Below are 15,512 nucleotides of genomic sequence, written 5' to 3' on the forward strand. Positions count from 1 at the left end.
AACTCAAGAATAACTGCAATGCAGGTCATTTCTTATTCTGATCCCTTAGGGGATATGTTACACATTGTAGAGACTTCTCTTCTTGGGAAATAAGACACATTAAATAGTTTTGATTTTTGATATATACAAAAAGGTAGAAAATATCTCTACAAGATTTTATTTTTAACTAGTGATACATTTTTCAAAAATAAAAACAAAGGTAGTGATTTTTTTGTTGTTGTTTTAATTGAACAGAGGGGATGCGGTAGAATAGCGATTTTTCTGAGATCTGTGAATTCTTTTTTTAACCCTTACCTTCCATCTTAGAATCAAAGAATCAACACTTTGTATTGGTTCCAAGGTGTGTGTGTGTGTGTGTGTGTGTGTGTGTGTGAGTGTGTGTGTGTGTGTACATATATATGCATATTCATGTGTACATAAAGTATATTTTTAAAATCCTTTATTCCACTAAAAGTCAATGATTTTCTCCGAAAAAATTATGGAAAGTAGAAATGGATTGCTTTGCCATATTGAAGGCTAAGTTGAAATTATGCAACTTAAATTTGTAGGGGTAAAATCAGCATAGTTTTGTGATTTTCTTAAACTCTGGCCAGCAATATATATATATATATATATATATAAGAGGAAATGAAGAGAATAGAAGTCATCCAGCTGGGTTCTTCTCAGGATTGGCAACAGGGCAGTGGGGCAAGGAAAAGTAATATACATATGTATGTACATATACATAAAAACCTGAGGTATGAACCTGATTCTATGATATAGTGAGTTGTGTCTGTTTCAATTTATAGATTCAAACTTTAACTTCACACTTTTAGCTAGTTGCCTAGGTCACTGAGAGGTTAAGTAACCTGCCCAAAGCCACAAAGCTAGTATCAGAACTTGGATCTTCTTGATTCCAGAGATAGATCTATATCTGCCACACTACCTTGCATGCCTTTCAAACCTAGATCTTTATACCAATGCTACCTCATATCCATTTTAAGCCAGTAATGGCGAACCTTTTAGAAAAGGAGTGCCAGGCCCCACTTTACCCTACCCAAAGACTGAGTGCCATGCCCCATCACCCCATTGAGTACCAGGAGTACCTCTGCCTGACCCCCTGCACAGGAGAGGGAAAAATTACTCCCATTGGCCTATTGGAAAGAGGGGCAGGTGAAATGAGGAATGTCCTTAGCCAGTGTAGAAAGGGGGAGGGAAGTGGCCCAAGGGCTCTGCTCCCTTCCAGCGAGCCACCCAACTTACCTGTTGTGTACTCTCATTGGGTTGTTGGGCAAAGAGGCAGGGGATGTGAAAAAAATGTCATCATGCACATTGAGAGAGGGAGGGGAGAAGCTCCACCCAAGTCCTAACAAACTTGGAAAGTAGTGGGGGGAAGGCTGCCACATGCTCACAAAAGTACTCTGTGTGCCATCTTTGGTATCCATGCCATAGGTTCACCATCACTGCATTAAGCCATAGTCCTTGCTCTTTCCTTCTACTCCACATTTAAACTCAAACTCTTCTGACTCCAGACCAAGTGCTCTCTCTACTTGGTTACCTAGCTCCTTCAAAATCCATAATCTTCTAATTTTTCAGCCTCCTTAAATCCTATGATCTATTATGAACTTAACCTTTCACTTCACTGTAACCATATGCAGGAATGGTCCCATTATACTATACCCATTACTCTAGGTTTATTACACTTCCCTATACTCTATTATAATTTCCTAATTAGAAACTGGCATTCCACATCTGACCATAACTTTTTATTATTTTGCCTTGTTCTATATTTTACATCTTTTAAACCAACTTTTCATCATCATTCAGACCTTAGTTCTTCTATTTCCTGACCATTAATTTTGCTGACTCTATTGTCCTACATCCAAAAATTGGCTATTTCAATTCTACATTATACTTTGCTCTTGAATTCCTTGTCCAAGTAATGACTCCCCTGAAAATTACAATAACAGAAATAAAAAACTCAGGAGATAGCATAAAATATTAGAACAAAAATCAAAAGGCTGAAAAACATAGAAGAAAATATAACATCTAAAGTTTAAAAAAAACTGACCTAGAATAGAGAGGTTAAGGAGAAAATATTTATGAATAATTTATGAAGATTTCTGAAAACTATTAATTATTTTTATTTTAACAACAAATTTCCACATGATTTTTCTAAAGTTATATAATCCAAATTGTCTCCCTTCCTTCTTCCCTTAATCCCATTTCCCCACCCCAGGAGTGGCAAGCAATTCAATCCAGGTAATATAAAAACTATGATTTTTTCTTTAAAGCCTAGATAGATACTAGGTTTCAAGAAACCATAAAACAAAATCTCTTCTATTAGTTCTATTAGAACTGGAGGACAATGTGAAGATAAAAAGAATTCAATGATCACCTCCCTGAGAAATATCTCAGAATGTCATATCCCCTTGGTAAAGAAATTCCTTAGTAAAGAAAAAGTACTTAAAGCATCCAGAAAGAAATGGTTCAAGCACCAAGGAAATAGAATCATTCCTAAAGGGAAAAAGACAGGTGGCAGCATGCTGGTAAATATTTAACAGACTTTCCAAGGGAAAAAATTGTATGTAAGGCAAACTTTTAAATTTAATCTGCATTATTGACATAATCTTTATCACTGTCTTAATATAAATAATCAATGAAGCAATAAAATGTCTTGATTTGTAGAATTTCTAATTTCTGAGGTTTAAATGTTTATACTGAAAATATAAGTAGTTGGTTCCAGCATAGTCTTGGATAAATTCTAGGAACAGAGAAACTTAAAAAGGTAAAATTATTTGAGCAACTGGAAGAAATTATACAATAATGTAGTACTAACATTCTAACTGGGAAAAGAGACAAATATCCCTCAGTCTTAATGTCTTCAAATGGTATTTAGTGAGTTAATAAGAAATAGGGGTTGGAAGTAGAGGTAAGATTGATTCTGTTCTAAGAATTTTAAGAGGGAAAAGAAGGTACAATAAAAGGAGGTGGTATACACTAAGGTAGAAAGAAGGAAGAGTAGGATAGAACTTGATATTTCTCACAATTGGGATAAGAAAAGGAGTGTATAAACATAAGGAAAGGGGCTGGGGAGAGAGGGATGATATGAAACTTCCTCTTATCTCAAAGAAAGAGTTGGAAACAGTTTATATAGTAGTATGTCAAATTCAACAAGTAACGGGGAGGAGGAAAAGAGGGAAGATAATAGCATAAGCATAACAAAATTCCTTATCCTGCAAAAAAGGGGGGGGGGCAGGGAGGTTGGACAGAGAACAGATTCAGTATCTAGGGATGGAATGACTTAGATTGCCTTCTAGATAACTGTAGAATGGCTGAACAAACTGTGGTATATAATGGAATATTCTCTCATGAGAAATGGCAAAAGATAATTTCAGGTAATCTTGGACAGTATGAACTGAGATGAAGAAAAAGAAAGGAACAATAAGTTATGGCTTGACTTCAAAATGAAGAATGTGGTAGTAGGTCAAACAATACAAGAAAGCAGACAGGTTATTCTGAGATATGTTGGGGAAAACAAGAAAGTTAAAAACCAATTCAATCTAGTTTTCAGAGACAAAAATGAGGAAATGCTAATTAACATGAAGCAAATTAATATGTCCACATGACCTTCTCTCTACTACATTATAAACTATTGCATTATACCTGTAAACCTGTGATAAGTAGTTTTGCTAAGCAAATCAACCACATATTTGTGCTTTCTTTTTAAAAGCAGTAGAGCTTTTAAATTATTTTTGGAACTGTCAATTTCCCTATTTAATGATTTTATAGCTGAGGGGCTGCAAGGTGGTAAAATACTTGGCATCAGGAAGACCTAAGTTCAAATTTTGCTTCAGATACTTATTAGTTAGTTATATGACCCTAAGCAAGGTTTAGTTGCAGTTTCCTCATCTCTTAATTATCCCACTGAATAATAACAGCACCTACTTCACAGGGTTGTTGTAAGGACCAAATGAGATAACATAGGTAAAGCACTTTGAAAACTTTAAAGCAGTTGTTCTTAAAGTAAGGTCTGGGGAGATCCCCATTCAGGGGGGCCTTGAGGTCCTATTAAGTTACTTAAATTTCTAATTTGGGAAATATCAATAGATATGGTCCACATAAGCAAAAGTTCTTTGGGAGAATCCTCTATAAGATCTAGGAACTAATTAAACTTTTTTTTTTTTTGGTGTGAACTTGTGATTTCATCACTGTAGACAATAATACCTGGTGAGGTAATTTCGGCTATTTTGGGGAGTGAGAATTTAAGTGACTTGCTCATGGGTCAGAATTTTCCTGACCTTTAAAATCACAAAGCCTCTCAATTCAACAACATACTACACAAAAACTGAATTTAGGCTTATTGAATTAACTTGGATATTTGCATATATTTTCACATACATGGGCAAAAAGAACTAGAGCTGAAAGGGAAACTTATAAACTATTATAGATGAGGATACTAAAGTTTTGGCAATTAAGTGATTTGCCCACAGTATTAGCTAATGTCTACAGATTTGTAGGATACTATTCTTTCCTCAATGAAATCAGGATTTGACTGTCAATTTCTCTCTTTTCACAACTTTTGTTCTCCTACTTGGAGACATATATTGATTCCCTCAAATATTCTATTTAGTTCTTCAATTTAATTCACTTCCCATGATCTATTTCTTCATTCAACATCAGCCATATACCTTTGATCTTGTGACTCTGTTTTCAAGAAATCTGAAATTCCCTTGTTTTACCATAATCTATTGGCTTTCCATCTCTTCTTTCTTCCCTGACAAAACTCTATTCTTCATCCACATTATGATGAATCCCTCAAACCCAAAGTTCTTTCCCAGGCTATCTCTCCTATGCTTTCAACTTGCTCCACTTTCTCCCCACACTGACACCTTGCTGAATGAGTTCAATTCTATACTGTCCTCTTCTTGAGTTCCTAGCCTTTTTATCACATTGTCATTTACACCCAGCCAAAGTTCAACCTTGGAATACTCCAACCACTTGTAGTCTCTATGCCTACACAAATGCTCTTTGAACAAAGGTAAAGAAAATCACACAACTGTTCTGAGTGGATCTGCTACAAATTTATTTTATATAACCTTAACTGGGCCTTCACTGCTACTATGCAATCCTCTCTAATCAAAGTCTATTCTATTCTCCACAGCTGCTTTTCCAAACCATTTAATCCCTTCTAAAACCTTAACAATGCTGAGAACCTTGCCTCATATTTCACAGAAAAAAAATTTAGTCCACTGAGTCAAAGAATCTATTTCTTTTCCCGTCTTCCTCAATGCGTATCACTCATAATCCGTCTGCTACCATTGCCTTCATCTCTGTATCACATAAAGAGGGGGCCTTACTCATTATCAAGGGTAACTCCATTAACAGACTGCCCCCACTAGCTTCTTCTCTACTGCGCACTCACTAATTGCCAGAGATTTAACATTTCTAACTTTTTTGAAATTGTATTTGGATCTTTAACTTTTTTTTTTTCTGTCCAGTATGAAAGGGATATAAGGTACTCTTTAAATTTTGCTATTTCTCCCTCCAATGTAATTAACTTTTCCTTTAAGTATTTATTTAGATTTTATGCTATTCAGAGTATATAAATTAAGTACTGATAATGCTTTATCTAAGGTGCTTTAAAACTTAAAGTAATTTCTTTACTTTTTTTGACTGTCTTCCTTTACCAAAATAAGGTAGTGAAAGATCAGTCTGATATTAGTGTTCTACAGTTGAAATATTCTGTATTGAATCTTCTCTTCTTCTTTCCCTGCTCCCAATCACAGGGTTTTCCTCTTTGCTTCTTTCTTATTGTCCTTTTCATGTTTCCACTCTCTGGATGTTGGAATTTCTTCTCTTATGAATATTCCCTCACTTCTTCTATCCAGTCCCCTTCTCCTTGATTCCAACTATTTTCTTTTGAGTTTCACATGTTGGTTGTTTGTATGTTTCCAACCTTTCTTTGGTTCACATGAAAGTGATGATGATGGTTTGCTCATTCCTCCCACTCCTTCTAAGATGTCTATTCTTCATCTAATGAATCCCTATTATATGAAAGAATATGTTCCCTTTCCTTCTTCTTACTTTCTTCCCAATGTTTTCTGCTTTTCTTCCATTTCTTTTTCATAAGACCATCAAAACAGAATAAAACCAGGCTCTGGTCTTCTCCTTATGTTTTTCAACTTAACTTCTCTATGATTGATGATAGTGGGATTTTGTTTTTTATCCCCTCATTAAAACAATTGTTTCTGAGTTCTGACATTTTCATTGAGGATGCTTAAAAAAAGTCTTGTTTTTCATTAAAGATTCATTACCTTCCCATGAAGGATTATAACTCAGTTTTGCCAAAAACGTTATTCATGGTTGTGTAAGCCTTTTTTTTTAACCTTTTTATACCCCATGTATTATACTCCATGATCTCTTCTCCTTCAGAGTAGCAGTTGTCTTGTGTGATCCTGTGACTCTATGCTACTTGAATTATTTCTTTTTCACTATTTGTAGAATTTATTCTTTGACCTGGAAGTTCTTGATTATATCTATGATATGTTCCTAGGAGCTTTCATTTTGGGATTTCTTTCAGAAGGTGCTCAGTGGATTCATTTTGACCTCTGATTCTAATAGATATGGCATCCAGATATTTTTTGAAGGGTCTATGATTTTCTGTAGTTCAGTGATTAAGATTTCTTTTCTCATGGAATCATTGCTTTCTGTTGTGTTTAAATTTTCAGGATGATCAATTTTTGGCTATTTTCTTATTACTTTCAATTCTAAGCTGTTATTTTTATTTGCCTTGCTTTCCTCCCCAGTTATAATTTTCTTAAACATTACATTGTATCAGTGCCACCAAAAGCCTGGGATCTTCAGGGACTAGGAACCTGCCTGGCTGGGACAGATATTTGAAGGGGGAAGCCTGGCTTTCTTGGGACTTGCTATAACCCCGATGTTTTAGGCAGTTCAAATGGTTACCAGCTCTCTCCTACATTGGAGACAGGATCTTTGCCCTGGTTTTGTCTAGTGGAGGAATGACTACATCTCCTATGAACAGTGGTGAGAATGGACACCATAGAATATGTTGCCATTGTACTAGTTCCAGTTTTCTTCATCATGAGACTTTTTGGAGTCTTTATCTGACATCTGCTTAAGAAGAAGGGGTATCGATGTACAACAGAAGCTGAACAAGACATTGAGGAAAAAGCTGAAAAGATAGAATTAAATGACAGTATATACAAGGACAGTGATACTATTGGAGAAATTGTCCATTACATCATGAAAAATGATAACATATGTGGTCCAGAAAGCTCTTTGACTCCTAATACTCCAGGAAGTCCTCTAGTGAGTCCTTTGTCACCAGGAGGTACTCCAGAAAAGCATGTGTGTAGCTATTAATTGTGTACTGTTAGATGGGCAGCAGAAAGAGATGTATGCCATCACTGCAGACATAAGTGGTGGCACTTCATAAAACTAAACAACAAATCTAAAAATGGAAAAAGCTGGCATAAAGAATACGTTTTTGCTTTTGGCAGGTTTAGAATTATAGAAGTGAAACACAATACCAAAGCCAAAGTGCAGAAATTTAATGTCTGTGGAGTGGCATAAGAAGTGTCAGTGGTGAAGTACCTGTTATCCCTGTGAAAAGAGAATGAAGTGGCACAGAATAGGAGGGAGAATTTTCTTTTAAAAAGTTGTAAAGTGACTGAAAACTTAGAAGACTTGCAAAGCCTGCCCATCAAATATTTTCATGCATCTTATGTTCCATTTCTACCATGAGTGTCTGACTCTAAAATAGAAAATCACATTTAAGCTAGATGCCAGATTCTATAACATTAGCTCTATAACTGGTTTTATCTCTTATGCCTCATAAAAAGTGTATTGGGTTTTTGAGAAAAGCAAGATTTAGTAGTATTTTAATAGTCTCTTCCTTTGCCCTTATGTATATAATGTAGTATTCTCATTTTAGTAACATGCATGTACAATGAGAATATTAATGCATGGTTTTAGATTTTTTTTTTCCCTCTGTGTGCCTCTGTTTGCCCCATCCCATTTCTTCTATTCTGTTTTTGTTTTTTTCTTGTCCATGAGAAGGGGCAGTAAGCATGATCAATTTCACTGTCATAGAAATGATAGGAAATGATCTCAACATATCTCACTCTCATCCTTCATCATAATCACATTTCATCCCTAGATTATCAATGACTTTTTTTTTTTAGGAGTGACTTAAAATTGTGGCAACAATCCCATTTTAAAGATTAAAAAATGACTTAAAGTCTATCAAATTTCTCAGCTGTGTGACCCTGGGCAAGTCACTTAACCCCCATTGCTGAGCTCTTTCTCCTCTTCTGCCTTGATTCCAAGACAGAAGGTATGAGTTTCAAAAAAAAAAATTTTTTTTTAATCGATCAAATGTTATAGTTCTGACAGCCTTATATTGCAATAAGCATCAACAGTGTAGGATGAAGGACTATAACTTCTTCTAGGCCTTTTTCATGCTGTATTTCATAGCGTCTAGGTATTGATTCAGCATTTATATGATACTGTGAATTTTTGACTTACTCCACCCTGCTTAGTCTTTAGAATTCTAGCAACCAGGAATGTATACACTCCCACTTAAGGAATAAGTGTTGGGGAGGAAAGCCTATGACCAGCATGTGCTAGCAAGTGATAAATCAGAAATAACTGACTGACCCCCTGGGCTGTCCTAAGTCAAGCTTAAGTCACCATTGGTACATGTGAGACATAGGAAGTGATGTAAATAACTGCCTATATATTTTGTGTCACTTCCTGTGATTGCTTTCTCGACGGCATTTTGGCGTGTTTTCAGTGTTTGCTTCTGTAGCATGGTTTACTTGAGGCATCTTCCCTGAGTGACCTTGGTGAGTGGTAAGGCTGATCCCTCCTCCTTTCCCTGACCTCTTGAAAAGCACTATCCTCATCTCGGAGGAGGCCTCGTGGCTGGAAGCCAAGCTAGATTTAATATTCTGAGAAGGCTCTTTGGCTGAGGCCTCTGAACTCCCCTTGACTTACTCCAGGCCAGAGAAAATCTCCTACCCATACCTTCTTCTCCTTCTTCTTAATTTCTTCCTTATCTTGTAATTAAACCATCATAAAAATCCCAAATTGACTTGAGTATTTCATTGGGATCTCATTTTCCCCTGGCGACAGCTAATATAATCAGTCAACAACCCTAATTTTACCCTTAACAATACTGTATATAAAGTCTTGCAAGTTTGTTAATGGCAGGCAAGGGCTGATAGTCTGGGAGAAGTGGTGATGGAAATAAACTAGACAAAACCTCTCATTACTTTAGGTTTTGTTTTTTAGACTGTTTCTATATTTCTATCACTCTCCTTAAAATAATTTTAAAAGAAGAAACAAACCTACCAATGCCTTTCCAAAAGAACATTTCAGTGTTAATAGGCTTTTAAGTATTACTACAAATGGATTTTTCTTTTCTAAAACTACCAATAAAGTTTTACAATTTTACCAAACTTTCAGATGACAGGTAGATTTAATTTTGCCTTGCTTTTTTCCTGTTTTCATATTTCTAGGCAGCATAACAGATTGTAAGAGCAACTGATGATGATGCAATAGAGAAATGGCCTTGGACTCATATAGACCCGGGTTCAAATCTAATATCCTATTGATAATGGCCATGTGATCTGAGGTAATACTTAATTTCTCAGAGCTTCCAGTAACTAACTAAAGACTATGAAATGGGGGTGGGGGGGTGAAGGCTACAAATTTTAGAAAAAGGAGCTGTTCTTCAAATAGTAAGAAGAATCTCCTCACAGGTAATTTCTTATTTCAATGAAAACTTAGGCCTAATCCAAAATATACCAATTTTCTAACATCTGAAAGATAAAATTGTATGTAGGTATATGTTGGATACAATATCAAAGAAGATGTAAATACAAAAATAAATCTGAGTTCCAAAAATTTATGATAGGTTTTTTTTTTATTGTGAGTATAAGTATTTTGTAATTAGGTCAAGATTTTATTAAGTTTTGTTAAGTTAAAAATACCTTTAATTATTAATGCTTTAAAATATTATGTTTCAATATGGAGAGAAATCAAAATGTTAGATATTTCAAAAGCCCTTTAGTAATTTTATTCAGTCAGAGTACTCTTTAGCAATAGCAATAGTACACTTTAGCAAGTGGGGCAAGAAATACAATGATAGGGAGCAGCTGGGTGGCTCAGTGGATTGAGAGCCATGTCTAGAGATGGGAGGTCCTAGGTTCAAATCTGATCTCAGACACTCCCTAGCTGTGTGACCCAGGGCAAGTCACTTTACTCCCATTGCCTAGTACTTACCACTCTTCTGCCTAATAGATTCTAAGACAAAAGATATGGGTTTAAAAACAAAAAGAAATACAATGATAACAAAATTATATTGAAGTGATAAACATGTTTTTATGTATTTTCTAAAAACTGAGCAATTTTGGCTCAGTTTATGGTTATGCCAAAAATTATGACCCCACATGTCAATCATGTAAATATTTTTATTGGCTTCTAGTATCCAATGATAATTCTTAAGTGTTTCCAAAACAAAAGATATTTATAAGAGTTTATATTTTCCCTCCTCCTTTGCAGAGGGAGGAATTCCTAACAAAAGCTCATATAATGACACTGAATATTGTTATCCTATCTAAAATTTTTAAAGATAACTTTTCATCATTCTATATGTAAAATATATTTTTAACTGTATAGTTTGTATTATACCATTTTTGTACTATCAAAGTAGAGTTAAAAATAAAAGAATAGTAAAAAAAAATTAAATTGTATATATATTTTTTAATATTCTTAACACTTCTTGTTTTCTTTTCTCTGAGATTCTACTTGGATTAGTTGTGGAGACTTTTTTTTTTTCTGGGTTTACCTCTTGGGATTATCCCAATCCATAGAATTTCTTCATATGCTTGGAATTTTCTTCTTTTTACTTATATCTCTAGCTTTAGTTTGTGATTTAGGGTTTTTCTCTTTTCCATAATCATGGAGGGTAGGGTCAGATCCTGCTTTATTCTGGATATGGTAGGTAAGATTAGGCCCTATCTATTGCTGGAATTCCTGGATTTTGACTGAGTTTCCTCGTGGTTCAATTTAGATTTTGTTTTGCTTTCTTCTCTTTCTTCTCCTTGTACAATTCTTAACCTATAGGTGTCTTTGTCCCTTGCTGTGAATCTGATGGAGTCCAACTAGATTCTGGTTGTCTTGACTGCCAACTTCCTCCAAGACCTCAAGAGCTCTGCTTTCTAGGGCTCTAGCCCTTTCTTCTGCTGTTGTTTTTATTAGGACCTAGGCATGTGGTTTATTCCTTATGTTCCTTGTTCTGGAAGCGGGGCTACCTCCAACTATGGATGGAGGGAATTACTGCTTGCGCATTGCTTTAACTTTTCCTTTTACTTTGATTTCAGTGGTTCGCATACTCTGCATTCTACCTATTTTGCTTTGTCTCAGCTCAGTTTCTAGTGGTCTAACAGTATTTTTGGTAGAGTCCTGGACTAAATAAAAGTCTCTTTGGTTTTTATCATTTTTTCCTCCTTTTTTCTGCATTTTCTCTTCTAAGTTCTAATATACCACCATCATCCCAAAATTTCCTCTGCTTAGCTTTTGAAGCCTGTCTATGTTTCCAGAATTATCATATATTATGCTTCCTCCCATACTATACAATCCATCAAATTGTTCCTTCCCCTGGACACCATCTCTTGTCTCAGTACTTTTGCAACAGAACATATTCCATCCTCAAAAAAAAAAAAAATCTTCCTTCCAGAAGCAACTGAAGCAGTATCTTCTATAGGAAGCCTTTTGTGATCCCCTCAACTGCTAGTTTGTGCCCCTTATAAATTATCTCATTTTAACTACTTCATAATTATTCTCTGCATATTTATGTATATTTATGTTGTCTCCTTGATTAGAATGCAAACTTCTTGCAAGTAAGGATTGCTTCATTCGTGTTTCTATCATTAGTGTCTAGCATAGTACCTAGCATATATTAAGTAATATAAAGATTTAATTGCCTAATACTTGTTGATTAATACAAGTCATACTAGTGTTCTGTCAACAATTATTAGGTATAAGAGCAGCAGACAATAATGAAAATAGTTCTTAACATAGTTACTCAAAAAGCAATGTGAAAAAAGTGGTGGTCTATAAACTTTAAAACATTATATGAAACTGAACAATTAGTAAAATGTATTCCCTAAATTTCCATAAATATCTACAAGTATATTTTAAGTCTTGTTATTAAATACTAATTGAAATAATTTAATAAGTGTAAAATAAAGATGGCATGGAAAATTGTTTTAGGAATAAAATATAGTAGTAGCACTCACCCACCTTCACTAACCAGCTCACTGCTGTCTGATTGCTTACAGGAAATTATCTTCTCCACCAATTGGTTATAGCTGCAATTACCAACTGCTTTCACGATGTCAGTCATCTGGAAGACAAGTAACTAACTCACTGATCTTACAGGAGATAAGAAAGTCATTCTGTCTAACACTGTCAGACCATAAACTCAAGCCCTTTTGACAAAGCCACATTGACAATAATAAAAAGTTGTATCAGTGATGCAAACAAACTACTAAAGTCAATATCATGTATCTTTTCCCATTTCCTTTCTAACTCACTATATTCTTCTCTTATATTTATATAAAATGTCTAGGTGATGCAAAATCTTCAAAAACTGAAAAAATTTTATACCTATGTTTCAATTCACTAATTAAGACCCAGATATGTATTTAATTAAATGAAATAAAAAGTAATATTTTAGGAGTCTTACTCAGAGGATAGTCTGAAGTTTCAATATAATTTTTAACTTACTAGAAGAGTGAAAATTTCATATTCAAGGACAGGTTTGTCTAAATGTTATCTTAATTTTTAGACTATCTCTAGTTTTTCTAACTACAAGTAAAGGATTGAGTAAACATTTCATTTTACATTCAATTAGTACCTAATACTTTTTAAAGATTTAAAAGTTGTTCTTCATGACACTGAGCCAAACCAGACTAGAGGCAATCCAAACTTGACATTCCCTATCTTGTTTCTATACCTTTGTACAAATTGGCCCTGAAAGCCTAGACAGTACTGCCTCCTTACCTCTGCTTCTTAGAATCCTTAGGTTTCTTTCAAGGCTCATCTGAAATACTGATTCTTTTTCCAAGACTTCCTGAATCTCCTAGTTGATAGTTGTCTCTCACTCATCAAATTACTTTGTATTTATTTAATCATATATATGTTGTATTGCTACAGTAAAAAGTAGGCTTGAGGAAAAGGACTGTTTGATTGTTTTTATCACCAGCACCTAGCACATAAATAAGTACTTAGTTATTTGTTGAACTGTAAGCAAATAGTTTAAAACTTTTTAAGGCTGATTCTTTCTTAATAATAATAATAATAATCAGTAATTACCAAGTATCTTCTTTTCCTATCCCCTCCCCAGTCCTCCAGAAATTTAACCTTTAGAAAACTATTGAGTAAATCTGATTGACAAAGTAACCATGTTATTTCATCACTAGTTCTCCATAGCTAGCACTAGTGTTTTTTTCATTTGTGCAATTATAGTCATTACGCATATCATTCTTCTGGAACTACTACTATTTCACTAAGCATCACTTTATATTGGTCTTTTCTAAATTCTTCATATTCAACTTTCTCACAGTGCCACAATATTCCACTACATTTATAAGTTCCGGTCTGTTTAGTATGAAAAGGGAATTCTTTGTTTTCTTTGTCTGTTCTGAGTTTACACTTGTGAAAGGGAATCCTTTATTCCCTTTGTCTATTTTGAGTTAACACTTGGTTAACAATAACTTAAGTACCTCTAACTCTCCTTTGTCTACTTTTGAATTAAATCAACAAACTTGAACACCCTACTGAGCACTAGGTGGAGGAGCTTTTAAGCCAGAGAGCTTCACCCTTTCAACTCAATTATCCAGGAAATGAGAATTCATACCCTCAAAAAACTCAATCAGCCAGGAATCTGTGAATCCTTTTGATAAGAATTTACACCTCCAGAGGGTGAGAAGTGGATCACATAGACACTGCCCCATGGGCAATGCTAGACAATTTGGAAACTGTGAATGGCCCCTGTGAAGAGGGAACAGCACAAGAGGTCACCATAAAAGCCATGGAATCCTTCTGCTTGAGGCTGATCTGGCGGAGACAGTCTTGTGGAGATTGTCTTCTGGGGATTGTCTTCTGAAGATAGTCTTTGAGAGAGCTTTGCTGGAGACTACGGCTTGGACCTCGGCTTCAACTTGGTTCAGACTCCTGGACTGCTTTGTGGGTGAGTGAAAAGGGCTGACTCCGTTCCTAGTTTCCAGAAACAATAGTTTCCATCTTGGCTGAGGACTACTATAGGTATTTTCTCTAGCTGCTTTCATATTTCTCTACTTTATTGTTTCCCCTCAATTTTGGTAAATAAACTTCTGACTTGAGATATAATAATTTCAGAGACCATGATATTTCATATAATTTTAAGTCCAACCATTAAATTTAACCCTTACATTAGTCAATCTCTAATCAATGAGTACCTTGTTTCAAATAACTTTATTTCGAGTTTACTATGTTTGCTTTTACTGACACAAATGTGGCTATAAATATTATTATATATGTAACATATGGTATGTTATGTTACATAATATATAGTTATATGAACTCTACACCCTTCGTTTCCCTTTTTGCCCTTGGTAATATATACCCTATTAGTAGTAGGATTATTGGTCCAAAGGGTATGAATAGTTTAATGACTTTTTTCCTCAATAATTTCAAACTTTTCCTTAACTGGAATACTGTAAATTATACTAGTGTATTAATGGTACTTCTTTTTCCACAAAGAAAGATCAATCCCTGAAACTTCAATTTTTTTCCTGTTTATTTTGTCATTTAAAAAAAATCAATTCTAAAAACATCAGAGTTGCTTCCATTTGTATTTCCCTTTCATATGCCTATAGATCATTTGCATTTCTTTTTTTATTGTATCAGATTTTTTAAAAAGTCATCCTGCAGAAAATACACTTGGCTTAAAGACATATGCTTTTACTTTTTTTTTTTCCTAATAAGCACTGGGGCAATGAAAGAAGCAATTCCTATAAAATGCTATTCAAGGGAACCAATACATTCCATGTTAGTTATATATTTTGATAACTCATCAGGGTATAAAGTAAACTGGGTACATGAAGGCTATGCCAGTAAACTACAAGCTCTACAGAGTCAACATAGACTTTAGCATCAGCTTACCTAAGAAAAGAGATAATCATTAACAGTAGGTTAATGATTAATCATAAACAGTAGGTTTCCTTGAAATTCATCTCATCAGTTCCTTTGTTCCTACTGCCTGGAGAGTAAAGAGGCCCTCCTAGAACCTTCATTTAAGGAAGATGCCCAGGCCAACTCTTCATTGCCTAACTGCTGCACTCCTCTGAACTTCATGTCCCTGAACCAAATATATTCTGTACTATCAACCCCTTACAATTTCCTCTTTTGTGTTATCTCTCCCCACTAGATTATAAGTTCCTTGAGGGTAAGGATTG

General features: G+C 34.8%; 1 protein-coding gene and 1 pseudogene across 2 annotated transcripts in view; one reads left to right on the forward strand and one right to left on the reverse strand.

Annotated features, from left to right (window-relative positions):
• The window catches only part of MINDY2 (MINDY lysine 48 deubiquitinase 2), a 159,476-nt gene that overhangs the window by 51,345 nt on the left and 92,619 nt on the right, over positions 1-15,512 (reverse strand). For both annotated transcript variants that reach the window (XM_007479668.2, XM_001377578.3), the window contains exon 5: positions 12,316-12,418. In XM_007479668.2, coding sequence (XP_007479730.2) covers positions 12,316-12,418 — 103 coding nt within the window. The remainder of the gene's footprint in view (positions 1-12,315; positions 12,419-15,512) is intronic.
• LOC130456136 (RELT-like protein 1) lies at positions 6,681-12,559 on the forward strand (annotated as a pseudogene).

This window comes from Monodelphis domestica, chromosome 1 (genome assembly GCF_027887165.1).
Source record: "Monodelphis domestica isolate mMonDom1 chromosome 1, mMonDom1.pri, whole genome shotgun sequence".
NCBI classification, from domain to species: Eukaryota; Metazoa; Chordata; class Mammalia; order Didelphimorphia; family Didelphidae; genus Monodelphis; species Monodelphis domestica.